The sequence below is a fragment of the Dendrobates tinctorius genome, unplaced genomic scaffold (genome assembly GCF_039654945.1).
Source record: "Dendrobates tinctorius isolate UK_male_01 unplaced genomic scaffold, ASM3965494v1 ptg000138l, whole genome shotgun sequence".
NCBI lineage: Eukaryota > Metazoa > Chordata > Amphibia > Anura > Dendrobatidae > Dendrobates > Dendrobates tinctorius.
The window spans coordinates 16992472-17008066 of record NW_027361806.1 but is presented as its reverse complement, the minus strand read 5'-3'; the positions used below and the strand labels follow the sequence as shown (position 1 = coordinate 17008066).

Below are 15595 nucleotides of genomic sequence, written 5' to 3'. Positions count from 1 at the left end.
GATGCAAGAAGACTGAAGTGTGAAAGACGCCTTAGTCGCTGCACCTTTCCAAAAACCTTATGTACCCAAGATGGAGTCAGTAAAATCTACAGTTCACCCCGTAAATAATCGCCCTGACGTGTCCGGTATTGGAAAAATAAATCCAGAGTGGTGTCTGTAAAGCGCTGTGGAATGAACGGCGCTCTATAAATGAGTAAAAGAAATAAACTCCGATAAAACTCCGATAACAATGGCGGAATTGCATTTTTTTTTCATTTCTCAGCATTTGGAATTTTTTTCCTTTTCTTCAGTACATTTTATGGTAAAATGATGGGTGTCGTTCAATGTAAACCGAGAAATAAAAAAAAAAAAAGTTATGGCTCTTGGAAGAAGAGCGGGAATAGATGAAAATGCAAAAAAAATATATAATAATAATTGCAGGCTAAATGAGCTATTAAAAAAAAAAAAAAAGTTACAATGCTCAGGAATGTCTGCACATGCTGGGACTTGTAGTGCCACCGCAGTCACGTGCTGCTGTAGGGCCTCATTCCACCTGGTAATATGCTGCACGGCCCGCCCACATTCTAGTATAAGCCCGCCCACTTCTTGGCATGGCCCGATTCACCACGCCTATATTCAGGTCAGGACACTCCCATTTCTCCGCCCCTCTCGTCTGAGCTTCTTTCACTAGTTTGGACTGCCAGGGTTCTAACCCCGCCCATCTCCGCCTCATCCGCCACAGACTATTGGTTCCTTGCTGTAAGTCACACCCCCTTCTGAACCATGGCGGAAGTGAGCAGACGTCAGCATGCCCGGGTTAAAGGAGCTGCCTCCTCGGGGCCCCCCGCACACAGGGATGAGGAAGGTCTGGGGATGGCGGCCGAAACGATGACCGTGGTTACCAAGCTGCTGACGGCCGCCTTCTACGGCTTCAGCTCCTTCCTGATCGTCGTGGTAAATAAGAATGTGCTGAGCGGCCGCAGGTATGGAGGGTCCGGGGACAGAGTCCACTGTGCGGGGCGGAGGAGGAGGAGGAGGCTGCCGGGACCGAGGGCATCAATGAGCTGAGTGATACATTGTATCCTGCGGTATAATGTGCAGGAGTGATAGAGCCATATAATACAGCTACAGGGACTATCCTGCGGTATAATGTGCAGGAGTGATAGAGCCATATAATACAGCTACTGGCACTATCCTGCGGTATAATGTGCAGGAGTGATAGAGCCATATAATACAGCTACTGGGACTATCCTGCGGTATAATGTACAGGAGTGATAGAGCAATATAATACAGCTACTGGGACTATCCTGCGGTATAATGTACAGGAGTGATAGAGCAATATAATACAGCTACTGGGACTATCCTGCGGTATAATGTACAGGAGTGATAGAGCCATATAATACAGCTACTGGGACTATCCTGCGGTATAATGTGCAGGAGTGATAGAGCCATATAATACAGCTACAGGGACTATCCTGCGGTATATTGTGCAGGAGTGATAGACCCATATAATACAGCTACAGGGACTATCCTGCGGTATAATGTGCAGGAGTGATAGAGCCATATAATACAGCTACTGGGACTATCCTGCGGTATAATGTGCAGGAGTGATAGAGCCATATAATACAGCTACAGGGACTATCCTGCGGTATATTGTGCAGGAGTGATAGACCCATATAATACAGCTACAGGGACTATCCTGCGGTATAATGTGCAGGAGTGATAGAGCCATATAATACAGCTACTGGGACTATCCTGCGGTATAATGTGCAGGAGTGATACAGCCATATAATACAGCTACTGGCACTATCCTGCGGTATAATGTGCAGGAGTGATAGAGCCATATAATACAGCTACTGGGACTATCCTGCGGTATAATGTACAGGAGTGATAGAGCAATATAATACAGCTACTGGGACTATCCTGCGGTATAATGTACAGGAGTGATAGAGCAATATAATACAGCTACTGGGACTATCCTGCGGTATAATGTACAGGAGTGATAGAGCCATATAATACAGCTACTGGGACTATCCTGCGGTATAATGTGCAGGAGTGATAGAGCCATATAATACAGCTACAGGGACTATCCTGCGGTATATTGTGCAGGAGTGATAGACCCATATAATACAGCTACAGGGACTATCCTGCGGTATAATGTGCAGGAGTGATAGAGCCATATAATACAGCTACTGGGACTATCCTGCGGTATAATGTGCAGGAGTGATACAGCCATATAATACAGCTACAGGGACTATCCTGCGGTATATTGTGCAGGAGTGATAGAGCTATATAATACAGCTACTGGGACTATCCTGCGGTATAATGTGCAGGAGTGATACAGCCATATAATACAGCTACAGGGACTATCCTGCGGTATATTGTGCAGGAGTGATAGAGCCATATAATACAGCTACAGGGACTATCCTGCGGTATATTGTGCAGGAGTGATAGAGCCATATAATACAGCTACTGGGACTATCCTGCGGTATAATGTGCAGGAGTGATAGAGCCATATAATACAGCTACTGGGACTATCCTGCGGTATATTGTGCAGGAGTGATAGAGCCATATAATACAGCTACTGGGACTATCCTGCGGTATAATGTGCAGGAGTGATACAGCCATATAATACAGCTACTGGGACTATCCTGCGGTATAATGTGCAGGAGTGATAGAGCCATATAATACAGCTACAGGGACTATCCTGCGGTATATTGTGCAGGAGTGATAGAGCTATATAATACAGCTACTGGGACTATCCTGCGGTATAATGTGCAGGAGTGATACAGCCATATAATACAGCTACAGGGACTATCCTGTGGTATATTGTGCAGGAGTGATAGAGCCATATAATACAGCTACTGGGACTATCCTGCGGTATATTGTGCAGGAGTGATAGAGCCATATAATACAGCTACTGGGACTATCCTGCGGTATAATGTGCAGGAGTGATAGAGCCATATAATACAGCTACAGGGACTATCCTGCGGTATATTGTGCAGGAGTGATAGAGCCATATAATACAGCTACTGGGACTATCCTGCGGTATAATGTGCAGGAGTGATACAGCCATATAATACAGCTACTGGGACTATCCTGCGGTATAATGTACAGGAGTGATAGAGCCATATAATACAGCTACTGGGACTATCCTGCGGTATAATGTACAGGAGTGATAGAGCCATATAATACAGCTACTGGGACTATCCTGCGGTATAATGTGCAGGAGTGATAGAGCCATATAATACAGCTACCGGGACTATCCTGCGGTATAATGTACAGGAGTGATAGAGCCATATAATACAGCTACTGGGACTATCCTGCGGTATAATGTACAGGAGTGATACAGCCATATAATACAGCTACTGTGACTATCCTGCGGTGTAATGTACAGGAGTGATACAGCCATATAATACAGCTACAGGGACTATCCTGCGGTATATTGTGCAGGAGTGATAGAGCCATATAATACAGCTACTGGGACTATCCTGCGGTATAATGTACAGGAGTGATAGAGCCATATAACACAGCTACTGGAACTATCCTGCGGTATAATGTACAGGAGTGATGGAGCCATATAATACAGCTACTGGAACTATCCTGCGGTATAATGTGCAGGAGTGATGGAGCCATATAATACAGCTACTGGAACTATCCTGCGGTATAATGTACAGGAGTGATAGAGCCATATAATACAGCTACTGGGACTATCCTGCGGTATAATGTACAGTAGTGATACAGCCATATAATACAGCTACAGGGACTATCCTGCGGTATAATGTACAGGAGTGATAGAGCCATATAATACAGCTACTGGAACTATCCTGCGGTATAATGTACAGGAGTGATACAGCCATATAATACAGCTACTGGGACTATCCTGTGGTATAATGTACAGGAGTGATAGAGCCATATAATACAGCTACTGCAACTATCCTGCGGTATAATGTACAGGAGTGATACAGCCATATAATACAGCTACTGGGACTATCGTGTGGTATAATGTACAGGAGTGATAGAGCCATATAATACAGCTACTGGGACTATCCTGCGGTATAATGTACAGGAGTGATAGAGCCATATAATACAGCTACTGGAACTATCCTGCGGTATAATGTGCAGGAGTGATACTGCCATATAATACAGCTACAGGATCTATCCTGCGGTATGATGTACAGGAGTGATAGAGCCATATAATACAGCCACAGGAACTATCCTGCGGTATAATGTACAGGAGTGATACAGCCATAAAATACAGCTACTGGGACTATCCTGCGGTATAATGTGCAGGAGTGATAGAGCCATATAATACAGCTACTGGAACTATCCTCCGTTATAATGTGCAGGAGTGATAGAGCCATATAATACAGCTACTGGGACTATCCTGCGGTATAATGTACAGGAGTGATAGAGCCATATAACACAGCTACTGGAACTATCCTGCGGTATAATGTACAGGAGTGATAGAGCCATATAATACAGCTACAGGAACTATCCTGCGGTATAATTTACAGGAATGATGGAGCCATATAATACAGCTACTGGGACTGTGCTGCGGTATAATGTTCAGGAGTGATAGAGCCATATAATACAGCCACAGGAACTATCCTGCGGTATAATGTACAGGAGTGATACAGCCATAAAATACAGCTACTGGGACTATCCTGCGGTATAATGTGCAGGAGTGATAGAGCCATATAATACAGCTACTGGAACTATCCTCCGTTATAATGTGCAGGAGTGATAGAGCCATATAATACAGCTACTGGAACTATCCTGCGGTATAATGTACAGGAGTGATACAGCCATATAATACAGCTACTGGGACTAGCCTGCGGTATAATGTGCAGGAGTGATAGAGCCATATAATACAGCTACTGGGACTATCCTGCGGTATAATGTACAGGAGTGATAGAGCCATATAATACAGCTACAGGAACTATCCTGCGGAAAAATGTACAGGAGTGATAGAGCCATATAATACAGCTACAGGGACTATCCTGCGGTATAATGTGCAGGAGTGATGGAGCCATATAATACAGCTACTGGAACTATCCTGCGGTATAATGTGCAGGAGTGATAGAGCCATATAATACAGCTACTGGAACTATCCTGCGGTATAATGTACGGGAGTGATAGAGCCATATAATACAGCTACTGGGACTATGCTGCGGTATAATGTTCAGGAGTGATAGAGCCATATAATACAGCCACAGGAACTATCCTGCGGTATAATGTACAGGAGTGATACAGCCATAAAATACAGCTACTGGGACTATCCTGCGGTATAATGTGCAGGAGTGATAGAGCCAAATAATACAGCTACAGGAACTATCCTGCGGTATAATTTACAGGAATGATGGAGCCATATAATACAGCTACTGGGACTGTGCTGCGGTATAATGTTCAGGAGTGATAGAGCCATATAATACAGCCACAGGAACTATCCTGCGGTATAATGTACAGGAGTGATACAGCCATAAAATACAGCTACTGGGACTATCCTGCGGTATAATGTGCAGGAGTGATAGAGCCATATAATACAGCTATTGGAACTATCCTCCGTTATAATGTGCAGGAGTGATAGAGCCATATAATACAGCTACTGGGACTATCCTGCGGTATAATGTACAGGAGTGATAGAGCCATATAACACAGCTACTGGAACTATCCTGCGGTATAATGTACAGGAGTGATAGAGCCATATAATACAGCTACTGGAACTATCCTGCGGTATAATGTACGGGAGTGATAGAGCCATATAATACAGCTACTGGGACTATGCTGCGGTATAATGTTCAGGAGTGATAGAGCCATATAATACAGCCACAGGAACTATCCTGCGGTATAATGTACAGGAGTGATACAGCCATAAAATACAGCTACTGGGACTATCCTGCGGTATAATGTGCAGGAGTGATAGAGCCATATAATACAGCTACAGGAACTATCCTGCGGTATAATTTACAGGAATGATGGAGCCATATAATACAGCTACTGGGACTGTGCTGCGGTATAATGTTCAGGAGTGATAGAGCCATATAATACAGCTACTGGGACTATCCTGCGGTATAATGTACAGGAGTGATAGAGCCATATAATACAGCTACAGGAACTATCCTGCGGTATACTGTACGGGACTGATAGAGCCATATAATACAGCTACTGGGACTGTGCTGCGGTATAATTTACAGGAATGATGGAGCCATATAATACAGCTACTGGGACTGTGCTGCGGTATAATGTTCAGGAGTGATAGAGCCATATAATACAGCTACTGGGACTATCCTGCGGTATAATGTGCAGGAGTGATAGAGCCATATAATACAGCTACAGGAACTATCCTGCGGTATAATTTACAGGAATGATGGAGCCATATAATACAGCTACTGGGACTGTGCTGCGGTATAATGTACAGGAGTGATAGAGCCATATAATACAGCTACTGGGACTATCCTGCGGTATAATGTACAGGAGTGATAGAGCCATATAATACAGCTACAGGAACTATCCTGCGGTATACTGTACGGGACTGATAGAGCCATATAATACAGCTACTGGGACTATCCTGCGGTATAATGTACAGGATTGATACAGCCATATAATACAGCTACTGGGACTATCCTGCGGTATAATGTACAGGAGTGATAGAGCCATACAATACAGCTACAGGGACTATCCTGCGGTATAATGTACAGGAGTGATAGAGCCATATAATACAGCTACAGGGACTATCCTGCGGTATAATGTGCAGGAGTGATAGAGCCATATAATACAGCTACTGGGACTATCCTGCGGTATAATGTACAGGAGTGATAGAGCCATATAATACAGCTACTGGGACTATCCTGTGGTATAATGTACAGGAGTGATAGAGCCATATAATACAGCTACTGGGACTATCCTGCGGTATAATGTACAGGAGTGATAGAGCCATATAATACAGCTACTGGAACTATCCTGCGGTATAATGTGCAGGAGTGATACTGCCATATAATACAGCTACAGGATCTATCCTGCGGTATGATGTACAGGAGTGATAGAGCCATATAATACAGCTACTGGGACTATCCTGCGGTATAATGTACAGGAGTGATAGAGCCATATAATACAGCCACAGGAACTATCCTGCGGTATAATGTACAGGAGTGATACAGCCATAAAATACAGCTACTGGGACTATCCTGCGGTATAATGTGCAGGAGTGATAGAGCTATATAATACAGCTACTGGAACTATCCTCCGTTATAATGTGCAGGAGTGATAGAGCCATATAATACAGCTACTGGGACTATCCTGTGGTATAATGTACAGGAGTGATAGGACCATATAACACAGCTACTGGAACTATCCTGCGGTATAATGTACAGGAGTGATAGAGCCATATAATACAGCTACAGGAACTATCCTGCGGTATAATTTACAGGAATGATGGAGCCATATAATACAGCTACTGGGACTATGCTGCGGTATAATGTTCAGGAGTGATAGAGCCATATAATACAGCTACAGGGACTATCCTGCGGTATAATGTGCAGGAGTGATGGAGCCATATAATACAGCTACTGGAACTATCCTGCGGTATAATGTGCAGGAGTGATAGAGCCATATAATACAGCTACTGGAACTATCCTGCGGTATAATGTACGGGAGTGATAGAGCCATATAATACAGCTACTGGGACTATCCTGCGGTATAATGTACGGGAGTGATAGAGCCATATAATACAGTTACTGGGACTATCCTGCGGTATAATGTACGGGAGTGATAGAGCCATATAATACAGCTACTGGGACTATCCTGCGGTATAATGTACAGGAGTGATAGAGCCATATAATACAGCTACTGGGACTATCCTGCGGTATAATGTACAGGAGTGATAGAGCCATATAATACAGCTACTGGAACTATCCTGCGGTATAATGTACGGGAGTGATAGAGCCATATAATACAGCTACAGGGACTATCCTGCGGTATAATGTGCGTGATAGAGCCATATAATACAGCTACTGGGACTATTCTGTGGTATAATGTACAGGAGTGATAGAGCCATATAATACAGCTACTGGGACTATCCTGCGGTATAATGTACAGGAGTGATAGAGCCATATAATACAGCTACTGGGACTATCCTGCGGTATAATGTACTGGAGTGATAGAGCCATATAATACAGCTACAGGGACTATCCTGCGGTATAATGTACAGGAGTGATAGAGCCATATAATACAGCTACTGGGACTATCCTGCGGTATAATGTACTGGAGTGATAGAGCCATATAATACAGCTACAGGGACTATCCTGCGGTATAATGTACAGGAGTGATAGAGCCATATAATACAGCTACTGGAACTATACTCCTTCAATGGAAGTCTTCAAACAGAGGCTGGACAGACATCTGACTGGGATGATTTAGCGAATCCTGCTTTGAGCAGGGGGTTTGACCAGATGGCCCAGGAGGTCCCTTCCAACTCTACGATTCTATGATTCAATCCTGTGGTATAATATACAGGAGTGATAGAGCCATATAATACAGCTACAGGAACTATCCTTCGGTATAATGTACAGGACTGATAGAGCCATATAATACAGCTACAGGGACTATCCTGCGGTATAATGTGCGTGATAGAGCCATATAATACAGCTACTGGGACTATTCTGTGGTATAATGTACAGGAGTGATAGAGCCATATAATACAGCTACTGGCACTATCCTGCGGTATAATGTACAGGAGTGATAGAGCCATATAATACAGCTACTGGCACTATCCTGCGGTATAATGTACAGGAGTGATAGAGCCATATAATACAGCTACAGGGACTATCCTGCGGTATAATGTGCGGGAGTGATAGAGCCATATAATACAGCTACAGGGACTATCCTGCGGTATAATGTGCGGGAGTGATAGAGCCATATAATACAGCTACAGGGACTATCCTGCGGTATAATGTACAGGAGTGATAGAGCCATATAATACAGCTACTGGAACTATACTCCTTCAATGGAAGTCTTCAAACAGAGGCTGGACAGACATCTGACTGGGATGATTTAGCGAATCCTGCTTTGAGCAGGGGGTTTGACCAGATGGCCCAGGAGGTCCCTTCCAACTCTACGATTCTATGATTCAATCCTGTGGTATAATATACAGGAGTGATAGAGCCATATAATACAGCTACAGGAACTATCCTGCGTTATAATGTACAGGACTGATAGAGCCATATCATACAGCTACAGGGACTATCCTGCGGTATAATGTACAGATACAACTGTATAATACTTCGGGTACTGTATCTGTCTTGCAGTATAGTGTACAGAAGTGTAATCGAACCACAAACTAATACTGTATCTGAATCCTGCAGTATAGTATACAGTAGTAATATAAATATATAATGCATCTGGTACTGTATCTGTATCCAGCAGTATAATGTATAAGAGTGTTATAATACCTGTGACCGGTGCTGTATCTGTATCCTGCAGTATAATGTATCTGTGTCCTGGAATATAATGTACAGGAGTAATATAACCATATAATGCATCTGGAGTTGTATCTCTATCCTGGAATATAATGTACATGAGTGGCATAACAATATGCATCTGGTCCTGTATCCTGCAGTATAATGCACAGGAGTGGTATAACAATACAATGCATCTAGTACTGTGTCTTTATCTTGGGACTGGTGCTGTATCTGTATCCTAGGGTATAATGTGCTGGAGTGGTATAACCATACGCATCTGGCGCTGTATCCTGCAATATAATTTATAGCAGTGATATTGCATCTGCTACTGTGTCTGTATCCTGGGGTATAATCTACCGGAGTGGCATAATAATGTTCAGGAGTGATATATAACCGTCTAGTATCTGACTGATCGGGTAACACTGTATTTATTGTTACATTTTTATATTTGACCCCGGACAATGCGTCTGTTACTGTTTTCTGTATTGAGGATCTTGGAGTTAACTCCGTGCTTCCCTGCTATAATTAGGATCATCCTAGAGGCTTTAAATACCCCGAGGCTAACACTTTTAACCCTGTCATGTACATGAAATAACGCATCACACACATCTAGTGAGACTGGTGAATGTTGCTTCCGCCAGTCACTGAGAACTGGGCCCATAGCCAGTCCTGATGTGCAGAAGTGTAATAAGAGCTTGTTTTTATGAGTGATTTTTATGAAATGCCCAATAAGTTGCCAGTGAAATAACTCCCAAATCCTGGTTGGGGTTTTTTTTTGGACTTTTTATTCTTTTTTGTGCTTCTGTTGATGGATGATAGGAGTGGTAGTCCGTGTGATGATCTGGTTCAGCATTTATATGGCTAGTAATAATCGTGCAGCCTGGCGCGTCGGCCGAGCGTGCTGACACGTTGCTTAGTTCCCAGATGTCTGCAGGCAGGGGGCGCTCTGCTGAGCCATCGGTGGTGGCTGCCACTATACAATTATGAGATGACTTGTACTTCTAGGGATTTTAGTAGGAATGCTATAAACTGCAGTTATTATTGGTGCTGTGGGTTTGCTACCTTGTGTCAGATCGGTCATGTACTGGGGTTTAGAGGTCTCATGTGTGTCATTGTCCATCTGGTCTTAATCTGTTCCCCCTCCAGGATCTGGGAATATGATTGCAGGATGGCCGCTGCTGGCAGCTTTCCTGGGGCTTTAGCCGTCTTGTCGTGAACACATTGTAACGTGTATTACAGAAGTGCGAGGTTTAGTACATGATTTCATCTTCACACAAGCGCAATAATAGAAGTTTGCAGGAATCGGATCAAACTACGTTTTCTCCATGGAAAGAACACAACCGCCAGCAACAGCTGATGGGCGCAGGCGACTGCTGCCCGAATAAAGTGGCTGAGAGCATGGACTCGGGAAGTCCTCGTTGGGGTGCTGCTGCTGATCCACTGCGGTTGGCTCCTGGTTTTTAGGAAGTGGTGACGTCTCCTTTGACTTCTTTCACGATCGGTATTGGAAGTTTATGACTGTAAGGGACAATGTATTTCCTCGACTGAGCTTGGTGTATACGAGGCTTATTCCCTGCATCATTGTAACATTCGGGAGCCAATTCTTTTAGCCCCCAGATCCCATTGTCATTCTGGACTTCTGTACATTTGCTGAGCCATCAGTTAGACATAAATACAACCTTCATAATGTGTTAGTTCTACCCACGTTACATAAGTGATGCAACTCGGAGAATAATGGCAGACCTAGACTTGGGAGGGATGTATTTATTATGGTTTGCTTATAGTGCCGTCATATTCCGGATGACGTCCCTTCAGCTAAACATCTCCTCTCCTTATGTACTTGTGTGTCCCCTGTCTTACACATGTTTATTATACTTGTCTATATTTCCCCTTTTCACATGTAAAGCGCCATGGAATAAGTGGCGCTATATACAGTTGTGGCCAAAAGTATTGACACCCCTGCAATTCTGTCAGATAATACCCAGTTTCTTCCTGAAAATGATTGCAAACACAAATTCTTTGGTATTATTATCTTCATTTAATTTGTCTTAAATGAAAAAACACAAAAAGAATTGTCCTAAAGCCAAATTGGATATAATTCCACACCAAACATAAAAAAGAGGGTGGACAAAAGTATTGGCACTGTTGGAAAAATCATGTGATGCTTCTCAAATTTGTGTAATTAGCAGCACCTGTAACTTACCTGTGGCACCTAACAGGTGTTGGCAATAACTAAATCACACTTGCAGCCAGGTGACATGGATTAAAGTTGACTCATCCTCTGTCCTGTGTCCTTGTGTGTACCACATTGAGCATGGAGAAAAGAAAGAAGACCAAAGAACTGTCTGAGGACTTGAGAAACCAAATTGTGAGGAAGCATGAGCAATCTCAAGAATACAAGTCCATCTCCAAAGACCTGAATGTTCCTGTGTCTACCGTGCGCAGTGTCATCAAGAAGTGTAAAGCCCATGGCACTGTGGCTAACCTCCCTAGATGTGGATGGAAAAGAAAAATTGACAAGCGATTTCAACGCAAGATTGTGCGGATGTTGGATAAAGAACCTCGACTAACATCCAAACAAGTTCAAGCTGCCCTGCAGTCCGAGGGTACAACAGTGTCAACCCGTACTATCAGCCGGTGTCTGAATGAAAAGGGACTGTATGGTAGGAGACCCAGGAAGACCCCACTTCTTACCCCGAGACATAAAAAAAAGCCAGGCTGGAGTTTGCCAAAACTTACCTGAAAAAGCCTAAAACGTTTTGGAAGAATGTTCTCTGGTCAGATGAGACAAAAGTAGAGCTTTTTGGGCAAAGGCATCAACATAGTTTACAGGAGAAAAAGAGTCATTCAAAGAAAAAAAAACACGGTGCCTACAGTCAAACATGGCGGAGGTTCCCTGATGTTTTGGGGTTGCTTTGCTGCCTCTGGCACTGGACTGCTTGACCGTGTGCATGGCATTATGAAGTCTGAAGACTACCAACAAATTTTGCAGCATAATGTAGGGCCCAGTGTGAGAAAGCTGGGTCTCCCTCAGAGGTCATGGGTCTTCCAGCAGGACAATGACCCAAAACACACTTCAAAAAGCACTAGAAAATGGTTTGAGAGAAAGCACTGGAGACTTCTAAGGTGGCCAGCAATGACTCCAGACCTGAATCCCATAGAACACCTGTGGAGAGATCTAAAAATGTCAGTTTGGAGAAGGCACCCTTCAAATATCAGGGACCTGGAGCAGTTTGCCAAAGAAGAATGGTCTAAAATTCCAGCAGAGCATTGTAAGAAACTCATTGATGGTTACCGGAAGCGGTTGGTCACAGTTATTTTGGCTAAACATTGTGCAACCAAGTATTAGGCTGAGGGTGCCAATACTTTTGTATGGCCCATTTTTGGAGTTTTGTGTGAAATGATCAATTTTTTGCTTCATTCTCTTTTGTGTTTTTTCATTTAAGACAAATTAAATGAAGATAATAATGCCAAAGAATTTGTGTTTGCAATCATTTTCAGGAAGAAACTGAGTATTATCTGACAAAATTGCAGGGGTGTCAATACTTTTGGCCACAACTGTAAATGCATAATAATAATATGTCTGCAGGTAAGGGGGAATTCTCCCGCTACACTGTCTGGAACCGCGGAATGGGCCGTGCGAATCTATTCACATCCGTTCTTATTCTTGCATTGTTGCCGGTTCTTATGGCACAAATATCTCTCAATTCTTGACTTCTTTATATGCAACAATTGGCATTTTCTGTTTTTAGTTTCCTGATTTTTATGTCGGTGGCTTTTCAGGATGTTTTCATCAAATGCAACTTTTTTTTTTTTTTAAAAGAAAATTTGAGACAGAACTACGGTACCTTCCCCCCCGCCCCGCACAAACACACCCTGGAGTGATCTTCTGTATGCCAGGTTTTTTTTGGAGTGGTGTTTTTTTTTTTTTTTCTCTATTTTTGCGAAAAGCGCTAAAAAAAAATCACAAATCAGAATTGCAATAAAAAATATATTTTTGAGTTTGCCGAAGATTATTGAAGCTCCTCTGCTGTTTTCATGAAATTGGTGCAAAAATCTGCTACAAGTAACAAGAGAAAGAAAAGTAACTTAAAATGAATAACAACCCACCAATGATGAATTATCTTGATCGTATCCAACCATTAGGTCGCTTTCCTCTTCACCTTGCTCCTTTTACTCTTCCTACCATGATGTCCTTCATAGAATCGTAGAGTTGGAAGGGACCTCCTGGGCCATCTGGTCCAACCCCCTGAACCCCCTTCTCCAGTGATTGTTCTTTGTATGACGCGTCCATAAGTCGCAGCTCGGTGATCTTTCCTGTCTGGATTGATTTTATTTCTTCTTGCCATCCGTGTCGATTCTTCTTGTCTAGTTTCTTTATCGTCCATGTTTCCAATTCATATGTTACTACAGAAAAGATCAGATTATGTACGAGCCGTGACTTCGCCAGTGAAATGTTCCTCGATTTGAAGACCTCGTCCAGTGACTTCATTGTGTAGATATTTGTCATTCTGAAGTTAGAGGATCAGTTATCAGGTCAGAAGTGCTCAGTTTTTGCTGAGTCTTCCCCCTATTACATTTATTTATTTATTTATTTTTTTTAATCCACCATACGGTTCCAGAGATCAGACTTCTTATTTTGTGCCGATTTTTGTGTTTTTTTTTTTTTTTTTTTTTCCAAAGGGGCGTGAATCACAGTAGCCTAAAGACACGCCCCTGAGGATCCTGTGAGTCGCACACTCTTGCTAAAGACTATAAAAAGCAGCACTCGATTAAAAAGGTCCTGATCTCTGGAACTGTATGGCGGATTTAAAAGAAAGGAAAAAAAAAACGTGCCGTAGCAGCGGGAATAAATGAGCAAAAACTGCACATTCTGACCTGGTGACTGGTCCTCTGGTCACCCAGTTTTTCAGATGAGCAGTTTTTTTTTTTTTTCTTCCCATCTTGTTACAAAAAGGACATCTCCAGGATTTCTATCCCCTCAAATAGCATCTGATCCCGAGCACATTCCTGACCTCGCAGACTCGTGTTACAGCCATAATGATCTGTGTACGGCAGATGTGATGTAGCTGCACCGCGTGTGTGCGCTGTGCCGGGTGATCGCGGCAGGGAATAATGGCGCTCTGTTCTGTCTTGCAGGTTTCCCTCCTCACTATGTGTTGGACTTGGCCAGGTCAGTATGAAGCCTTTGGTTGTGCTTCCTCCCCGCTGTGACGGCGCGGTGCTAACACTGAGCGTTCTTGTTCCCCGCAGATGCTGGCGACGGTGGTCGTGCTCTGGGTGGGAAAGGCTCTGAGGGTGGTGCATTTTCCAGATATCGACAGGCACATACCTCGAAAGGTAAAAAAAAGCTAACAATCATTATTCTACCCGTGCACTGAATACACACGACTTTTTATTTTGCAATGATCCGGCCTATGCAACTTTTTTTTTTTAAGCAACTGCTAAATCTAAGGTTCTGCCTCTTATAATGGTGCAGTAGCGTAATAAGACGACCAGCTGATAGTTATCCTAATCTCTGTGGCTCCGCAGAGCGGGAGTGGGGTAGATCTGGGACCTCTTGTACAGGATCTGAGATGTGGCACGATGTAGGACAGTGACGCAATTAGGATTTTTCCTAAGGTGACATCTGGCGATAGGAAATCCCAGTATCTTTATTTAGTGGAGAGTTTGCTCACTGCAGACACAACTTCTTTCCTTTAAGGCCGATGTCTGCACGCTCAGCTACGCGTGGACTTGGGCGCCGTCTCCCTCCCATTATAGCATTGTATCCAGCCATGTGTGGTGGGCCGTAGACCCTGTAATGTCAGAAGATGCCGCCATGATTGGTTTGATCTGCCAGCAAATCTTTTGCCGTCTTAATAAAAAGTCTCTCTATTCACCCTCCCCAGGTCCAGCACTTAGTCTCCGTTGCTGCTACTGGTGTCTAATTGCCTGCAGCGTCGTCGTCTACTCGACAGTGTTGCAGTCAGTGAGCTCGGCATCTCTGCCCCTGTAGACTGCCGTCGGCTATGCTCGCTGATTGACTGACTGCAGCACTGTCGACATCCAGACAATAAACACCAGGAGCAGCGGCTGAGACTCTACTGGACCTGGGGAGGATAAGTGTTTTTTTTTTTTATTTCTTAAGCAAACTGATTCTGGGGAGAGGATTTTTT

The 15595-nt window shown here is 43.5% G+C and overlaps 1 protein-coding gene across 2 annotated transcripts in view; it reads left to right on the top strand.

Moving 5' to 3' along the window:
- The first annotated feature begins 713 nt into the window (after positions 1–713).
- SLC35D1 (solute carrier family 35 member D1) overlaps positions 714–15595 on the top strand; it is a 29383-nt gene continuing 14501 nt past the window's right edge. The window contains exons 1-3 of one of the 2 annotated variants that reach the window (XM_073544742.1): positions 714–962; positions 14577–14610; positions 14691–14777. In XM_073544742.1, coding sequence (XP_073400843.1) covers positions 763–962; positions 14577–14610; positions 14691–14777 — 321 coding nt within the window. In that variant the 5' untranslated portion in view covers positions 714–762. The remainder of the gene's footprint in view (positions 963–14576; positions 14611–14690; positions 14778–15595) is intronic. The other variant, XM_073544741.1, reaches the window with a different exon arrangement.